Source organism: Etheostoma spectabile, chromosome 15, assembly GCF_008692095.1.
Source record: "Etheostoma spectabile isolate EspeVRDwgs_2016 chromosome 15, UIUC_Espe_1.0, whole genome shotgun sequence".
Lineage (NCBI taxonomy): Eukaryota > Metazoa > Chordata > Actinopteri > Perciformes > Percidae > Etheostoma > Etheostoma spectabile.
Window position 1 is genome coordinate 9547876 of NC_045747.1, and position 9019 is coordinate 9556894.

The window sequence follows — 9019 nt, forward strand, 5'->3', positions numbered from 1 at the left end:
CAGTACATTTTTGTCATGGAAAAGAGGTTTCACATACTGTGATGAAACACAGGATTCAACTGAGACTCACACTAATACAGGAGTATGATATATCTTTCTCTTTATATATATACAATATATAATATTAATATACAATATAAAGTGCAGGTGAGCTACCATCTCACAATAACCACTGACTGAGTTCATCAGCCACAAACCCACCCACTGGCAGCCCCCCCTAACCTACCTTCCTTCCAGACTGAGCTGGAGCTCATGATGCCTCAGACACACTTAATGGGATTATGGTAATATAATTTTGTGACGCTGACCTCGGGCCGGTGCCAGGTTTCTTCCACATCCTCAGACAAAGGCAGGGAGCTCACCAAGGGCTCCAGCAGGCTGGCCCAGCTCGGCTTCTTGGCACAGGCCGATGTCCTCATGGGCCCAGCGCAAGATGGATGGCCACGGGGCAAAGTCTCACTTCCTAAATCTATTCAAACAGTGAGCAATATCAAACGGTGGCAAGAAGGGATTGTAAACTTAAATGTGTATATAATTCCCCTAAGAGGGAGTTGACTCAGATCATTGTTGTTCAGGTAAATCATCTGATTTAATATTTAGAATAATCAATATGCTTCAGGATCTAGGAAATGTGTCCTCCCTTTGCTCCCAACTTCAATCAGCAAAGAGTAGTTTTTCAGCTGAGGGTGTAGCTTCCATGGAAACGGCCTTGTGGTCTAGCTTGTCTTTCTCAGTGATTTAGCAGGGGTTTCCTCCACTGGATGTTTCTTATTGGTTTAAGAAAGGATTTCATGAACTGGATAATTTAAAAGCAACTATGTGGATGTCCATTCACACTGTCCCTGTGGGTAATCTAAACAGAGGAATGGTATAGCACAAATAAACACAGAACAATGAACTGATCATAAGATCTAGAACGTTAGATCTGAAAAAAGAACATACTGTATGTATGAAGACAATTTAATATTCCTTTTTGTCTTGATTCAAACTTTTTAAATCACTTTTTCTTGAAATACTGTTACAAGAATGAAACACGTACATACCAGACAGTCGGTGTAGAGTAAGCTTGCAAGAAGTCACAGTGCTGTTTGACTTTTCATTTTATTTTGTCTCATTTTACTTTGTTGTGTATTTTATTGTTGTCCAGTCTCCGCAGGATTCACCAGATTTTTTTTTCTCCCCTTTTTCTTTTCTTTTCCTCATCCTTTTGCCTTTAGAAAGACCACCCATAGGGTTCGGAGGGGGCAGACGTCTCTGTGGAATAATAATGGGGTCGTCCTGGGAAAATTGCCCATGGAAAAGGCCTGTCTGAAAAAAAGAAAAGAAAAATGTGGTCTTGTTTCCGATGCTTCTCGGAAACATTCATCAGGGCACTCCTGCTGTTCGGAGGGCCACAGTCCCTTTCGTTGCACCAATCCACTTAGTGGCTGGGACACTCTGCCACTGCCTAGACTTTCTGAGTCAAGGTCAGAAGGCGGGGGCAGACCGTTCAGAAAACATGATCTTTATTTTATTGTCAGCACAGATGTACAGAAATGGCTAATAGTGATAGCTAATATGATGTTTTAAGGTTGCTTTAAAATCTCTGGTTCATTTCAAAGTAAAATTTCTAGTCGTTGCTGTAATCAATATAATTCGCTCTATGGTCGCTCTATGGGACATATTACATTTACATTATGTTTGGGCTGCTACATGGGCAACGCTGTTTGTGTCTGCCGAAAAAGCCAAGCATATGAGTCACCATGATCCTGATGTCATTTTACCAATTGGGTGTCACACATAACACACTATTCTGATGAAACAGGATGAAAATGGCTTTCACTGCTTCTTTTTTTGCTTACTTTTTTACAGCTACTCTAACTATAATTCACACACAACAAAATTGTCTTCTCTGACTAAAAAAAACAACTAAAAACTTTTATTCTATCCACACATGTTATGAAATTCCTTTAAAAAAAAGTAAATGTATAAACACATTCATCTTCTGTTTAAAAATTACAAGTAAAACAGAGATACTAGTTTGGTTCTTCATGGAAGGGACCATGAAAGAGTTATTTTTCAAGAAAAAAAGGTTTTTTGAAAAGCTGGACTCGCAGATGTAAACTTTTCACATTTTCCCATACAAACACGCCAACAACCTGAGAATGAAACAATTGAGCACAATATTCTGGTTATTCTCTGAAGCTGGAGGAACATGGACCCTTGTTTATCTCTCAAGCAACATCTTCCATCAGGAGCCAATCATGTTCTGAATACTGTGTTACTCAGACAGCATCAGGACATTGTGATGACTGTTGCCAATTGTTTGAGTCAGGCAAGATTTATTTTACATTAAGAACTCCTTCTAAGAACTGTAATATCAATGTGTGTGCTGAATGTGCTCCGTGGCCCTTTCAAATCATTTTTCTGACAGTCTACTGCGTTTTCGTTTTGGATGAATATTTTGAAAAATAAAGAGAGAAGAATGAGAGACTCAGCATCCTAATGTCATTTCAGTCATTTCAGTCTCAGTCATTTCAGTCATTAAGACAATTCCTTGGTTTGGAAGACAAAGAAAGTGGCTTAGTGAAGTTCCTTTCCTTGTGATCCTCCTGCTCTACTTCTCTGCTCTCCCTGAGCCAGCACTAACTGGCCTCCCTTTGCCCTGTTGGGCCCTGAGGCCCTGCTGCCCTGCTGCCTCGCTCCAGGTCTGAGCCACTGTGAGCCGGTGATGGATGTGACCCAGGGGGGCTCTCTGTGGGAGGTGGGCTCAGGGCTTCACACACTCTTTCTGCTGATCATTGTCAGAGGGGAGTCAGCCCTCATATTTAACCAGAGACAGCAGAGTCATGCCTGCAGTAGGATCACTGTCTTGCATGTTGATATATATATAATAATATTTTTTGCAAGTTTATATAACACAATACTGTTTCAATCAGCGGCATCCGTTTGAAGTAAAGTCACAAGAGAAGAAGAAGAAAAAGCCAGAGCAGATATAACAAAAGACAAAGAGTAGCATAATAAACAACTTCAGGCATGTTATTGTTCTAACTGCAAATTATTGATAGTGCCAGGATTTAAAATCCGCTGTCATCACCAGTCAGTGAATTCCATAAAGTACTGTGTGTTAAAATAATGTAATTTCCCTTACAGCTGAACCCGCATTACCACAGCTGAGTTACAGATTCCCACGTTCAATAAAGCCCACAGCACGTGAGTAAACTACAAGATGGCATAATAGTATTTTGCAACCTTAGAAATACACTAAAAATAGGTTTTAAACTCACACCTACAAAAGAGTAATGTTTAACAGTTATTTGAAAAGTATATTTGCACTCTTTGTTGCTCATAACATATGCATACTGGACAATTAACATCAGCTATTAAATAAATTCGAATGATAAACAACTTACTAACAATTATTTCTTTGTAACTCTTCACAGGTTGGTGCCACACATGCTGTAAAAACTTAAAGTCTGCTTTCCTTTTTCAGTGCAACTCATCAAGAAATTTTAAGAGGAAGTCACACTGAGTGGTGCCGGTGAATACTAAAATATTATAAGGCCATGACATGGTTTATGATTCTATTTGGTTCATCAAAACAGTGTTAAATTGCAAGTTATCTCATATTTTTGCTAAGGAGCTGAACTGTGACAACGTTTTGGACATACCATAATTATCTCTCCATTTTAATTGTGTTGCAAGAATGGTCTGAGTGTAATCTATTGTACAATAAGTTAGAGGTACTTTGAAAAAAATGTCCAGTCATCACGGTGAGATGAGGCACAGCGGTGGGTGGCAGAGAAAAGTTCAGCCGAGTTGATGTGAGGAAAGAGACGTCATCTGTGAATGTGCCTCAAATTTCAACACAAAGCTGTAGTACCTGATTGTGTTTACACTGTCACTGATTTATTAAGGTCAGCTCTATTTCTATATTACTTGGCAAGTAATGAATAAACAATATTCAATGTCTAGTTTGTTTCTTTAAGCTGTGGTGTATACAGGCAGGGGGGGTGTGGACATACGTCTTCTCAATAGGCCGTGGTAATAATGGACCTGTGACCTCATGGTCTGAGAAGCCAGAAGCAAACCCAGTGTTCCCAGTACCACAGCTTGTTTTTTTCACTTCACATTGGTCTAGTGATAACTTTATCAAACTGCTGGAGTGTGTACCACCACAAGCTGCCTCTAATTAATGTGACTTACATGTGTCACATTAAAACAATTTTCTTGAGTTCCACCATTTTCTGAGCATTACTTGGATGACGACTCTTCCAAAGTGATTCATAACACCTTATTTAACTGGGATTCTGCCAGTAGAGGGTACCTTGTTTTAACTAGTACAGATAGACCTCATTGATCTTTGTTTGACAAATACTACCACACAGATAATACTGTATGTAACATGCTTATAATTAATGGCACAAGACAATCACATATTTCTCAGTGTTTTGTTTTATTGCAAACAATATAATACAAAAAGATAAGCTTTTAAGACAATGCCATGTTTACCTACGGAAACTGCATTAAGAAGATGACGAGATGAGAACTAATGATATAAAATATAAAATAAGGAACACAACCTTTTTTCAAACAAAAAAAGTATCCTGTTGATTCCAACAAATTCTTTACAAAAACAGCCTTTGCTTTCCATATTCATTAAATCATTTGTTAGAAACCTTCCAGTTGTTCTTTTTTTTTAAGAGAAAGACTCATTGTGTACAGTAGGTAATCTGTACTTAACTAAATTTTTATACGGAAACATTTACAAATGATAAATAAACAAATTTGTACCACATATGACAGCAAACTATTCCACCATCTCAGTTAGCTGCTGCTGAATTAAAAAGGTAATTTCAAATAGTTATTTTCAAATAAAATTAATGCTAAAGAATAAATTAAGAAAAAAGGTTAGGAAAATGGACGGGGCTGTAGGAATGATAGAAGCACGGCCAGACTCAGACCTGCTGGCTGCTGAGGAGAATCAGGTCAGAGGTCACTTCCTGCATCTCCTCCAGCAGGAAGTCAGAACCATGCTGTGGTTTCGACACTGCAATGCCAGTGGAAGGAGTCTCTCCACTGTGGCTTCAGAGGCACCAATGGTATCAAGGCAGTACCCAGATAAAAGCAAGCATTGCTCAGTTACATCTAGCAACACGGTAAGGCCCCTAGGAGAATTAAATGACACCTGCTATTGCGTTTCCAGCACAATCATTTAAGCTAAAGCAAAATACAAGAAGTAGAATATCTGACTAATTCACTGATGACACGGTCATATCATGGCCAAAAATTCAAATCTATTTTGAACCTGCATTGCTCCATTCTTGCATCTCATGAGAATTACAATAAAATATGTACAGTACAAAAGTTCAAAGCAGAACGTAGGCTGTAAGTATTATAAGACGGCAGTGTCAGACATTTCTTACTTCTGTACAAAAATACATTAGCGAGAAGTAAGGCCACTGAGGGTGTTTTTACCCGGCATTCCAGCTCCTTTAAACGTGTTAAACCTTCAAATTGTGATGATGAGGATGCTGATGACACTGATTATGATGATGACAACTATGATGATGATGAGGATGATGAGGATGATGACAAGAGCACAACACATACACAGTACATACTAAAATATTTATAACCAGTATGTCCTCACAGAGGATTAAACTTTTTTTAAACATTATATCTAAAAAAATATAATCACAATTCCAACCAATACAAAAGGCACTGTTGTGAGCCAATCCAAAGATACATTTTCAGTACTATAAAAAAGTCCTTGTCATGTTTTTCTATTGGCAATGAAAGGTGTGTAGCATGGTGGCACAAAGGGCACCAGGCAGAAAAAAGTCTATGCATGGGATGGGTGTTGTAGAGTCAGTGCTGACGGCCGTCTTCTCATGGCCTGGAGAGCTGTGTGTAAATGGGCTGCTGCTCCCAATGCTGCGGACTGTGGGTCTGGGGAACAGAGGGCACCCCAGTGGTGTCAGCGATCGGGGTGTACATTGGCCTCTGACTGGGGCTCATGTAGCTGAAGGTGGAGTACAGACCGGAGCTTTGGCCAGCCGCGTGGCTGTAGTAGGAGTTGGCACCACCTTGATGGTCTGAATAGTCATACTGTGCTCTTGTGATGGATGGGTAAGAGGAGGTGCTGTAGTGCTGCAGGTTGAAGGACCCATAGGTGACGTGCTGTGGGGAGCCTTGTTGCTCACTGTAGTGGCTGGGGCTCAGCTGCTCTGTCTTGATTTGGGTGGTTCTCTGCTGACCCTGCTGGCCTTGCTCTCCTCCTCCACCCAGGGTTGTCAGAGAGTGCTGCTGCTGCTGCTGCTGCTTGGACATCCAGGCGTGGGCACTGACATTGGCCACCTGGTTGACTGAAGAGCTGCTGATGCCGTAGCCGCTGGTGTAGCCAGCCTGGGCCGCTCCGTTCACCCCAGCATGGCTGTGAGGTGGCAGGTACTGATCAAACTCATCGACATCAAAGCTCCCCATGTTGGAGATGACCTCGCTGCTCAGCTCGCCAATGTCCACAGCTCCAAAGTCGATGTTGAGCTGGCGACTGGTGCCCTCCTGCATGGGGCGCCCCTCCCGCTTCAGATCAGCTTTGCTAGAGTGGAGGTCTGTCTTGGGGGTGGTTGGGGGTGTTGGTGGGCCTTGGGACTGACCTGGTTAGAGAAAAGGCAAAGTTAAAATCTACTTTATCTGCATGAAGGACTGGTCATTAAATGAAATAACAGGGTAAATGGAAATGCTTTAGCTAGAGGAGATTGTCGGTACTATAGTGACAGGTGTATCTGCGGGATGGCTTGTAAAACCCTCTAATCATTAACAGGTCTGTTCCAGGCCCTAAAGGCTACTAATTGATTTCTACAGTCAGTGCCACAATGAGAGACGTTGTAAAAAAATTCTGCTTTTAATTTTCTATATATATATTTTTTTTTATTTCATGTCTGTATTTTTTTTCTTACCTGAGTGCTCTCCTGGAGAATGCACCTCGCCCAAACTAGACGCTGGAGAATCGGCCTGCTGCAGCGCCTTGAAGATCGCATTTGGAGAGATGTGGGTTTGCTCGCCGTCCTCGGGGTCGTTTTGGCCATTCTTGACAGACTTTCTCCGCCTTGGCTGATATTTGTAGTCGGGGTGGTCCTTCTTATGCTGCACTCTCAGACGCTCAGCTTCTTCCACAAACGGGCGCTTCTCTGCTTCGTTGAGCAATCTGAAAATACCACAGAGAATTGTACATTCACATTAAAACGCATTCAATTAACAACAAGCACATGGCACGGTTGATTATTTATTCATTGAATTATTGCATTCATTATCATTTTATAACTAACAATTAACTAGAAGCAGCTAAACAAAGTCTGCTCACACCACTTCTTCTGTGCATGCACTCGACATAATCAAAAATCACAATGAAAAAAAAAATCAGTAGGCTAATAGAGAAATGCAATTAATATTTACAAATGAAATGCATTAGTCAAATAAATTCCAACACTGTATAGCCCTACGTGAAACAGCAGGCAGGTGGCGCATGTGAAGAAATAGTGCGCTGCGCACAACGGCTAGTAAAAAAGCACTGCAATAGTGATTGAGATTGCAAAGCGAACCTACCTCCAAAGTTTGCCCAGGGTTTTGCTGAGTTCCGCGTTGTGCAGATGCGGGTATTGATCGGCCAGCTTCCTCCGTGCAGCTTGAGCCCAGACCATGAATGCGTTCATGGGTCTTTTGACGTGAGGTTTACTTTTACTTGAGCCGTTAACGCGCACCGGCATGGGCACCAGCGTCCAGTCGTAACCCTTCAACACCTGGGACACCGCATCTCTGATACACACGGGGAACTTTTCTTCTTCGCCTTCCTTCTTGTAGTCTGGACCCAAGAGGAGGTGGTTGTCGGACGGCCGGGTGTTCTCAGTGTCCGAACCGGACCCGGACGGACACGGCGAGCCTGCGGAGTCCTCAGACATGCTGGGACTGGGAGCGTCAGAGTGACACTTCTCCTGTTCTTCTGTCATCTTTAGGTAAGGATCGAGGAGATTCATGCGAAAAAATTAAAGAACAGCTTCTCGCAGTAAAAAAAGAGAAAATCCTTCTTTCTAAATCCAAGCGCTGTGCCCAAAGACTGAGGGCGCACAACTTGACCGGCAAACTTGAATCCTTTTAAGTAAAAAATGTGAAAAATAAAAGTGTGTGAAGCTCCTTCAACTTCTCACAGTTTCGCTGATAAGAAGGCAAATTGCAAGTGCTCGCCTTCGGATGCCCAACTTTGCAACTGTGACTTTAAAGAGAAATGCCACTGAGCTATATACTCTTGGAGGATTGCTGAAGAGTCTAGAGACGCAGGAGGCGATGCCTGGATTTATGTTTGACTGCAAGGAAATGATTGGGTGAAACTTTTGGTAGGCGGAGACGTGGCTAATATGACTGCTCTGAAGAACTCTTGCAGTCAACAACAGCGAAAACCCAGCGCAAGTATAAAAGGTGTTTTCCCCCTTATACTCTTTGGCTTAATTTCAAATTAAGATATAACTTAAGGTTGAATAAGTTAATACTTAAAAGATAAATAGTATACCCTCTGAGATAGAAAATGGAAGAAGAGCTATAAAAACTACAAAATGTTTAAATAATGTGACGCACTTTAACATTCTATCAAGGGGGAAAAAAACTATTTACCATCGTATACTTTTTATTTGATTATAGACACAAAATCCATATCATCAACATTACAATATTTAGGTCTAATCCTCATAAGTGCAGAATAAATAACATTCAAATTGTAGTTCATTGTTATAGCCTAATTTTTATTTAGCCTACTTTATTTCTTTTATTTAATTTCACATTAATTACAGGCTTGTCCCCAGATTGACAGACCCCTTGCTTTGCGAACTAAAAGTCTAAAAATCTTTGTGTTCAAGTTTCTTCTCCGAGGGCAATAGTGACCTGTTTGGATGAGATATAGATGACATACACTGGATGATTAATTTATAAATAAGAGCAGTCCTCACTACTGCTGACGTTTTTAACCGCGTATTTTATAACTGTTTTT

At 41.0% G+C, this 9019-nt stretch overlaps 1 protein-coding gene across 1 annotated transcript; it reads right to left on the reverse strand.

The window, feature by feature from the left end:
* Nucleotides 1-4416: 4416 nt before the first annotated feature.
* Nucleotides 4417-8311, reverse strand: LOC116703158 (transcription factor Sox-9). The gene is made up of 3 exons (XM_032537796.1): nucleotides 7588-8311; nucleotides 6942-7189; nucleotides 4417-6638 (listed from the first exon to the last, which is right to left on the reverse strand). The coding sequence occupies exons 1-3, from the start codon at nucleotides 8013-8015 to the stop codon at nucleotides 5872-5874; spliced, it is 1443 nt and encodes a 480-aa protein (XP_032393687.1). The 5' UTR covers nucleotides 8016-8311; the 3' UTR covers nucleotides 4417-5871.
* Nucleotides 8312-9019: the final 708 nt, after the last annotated feature.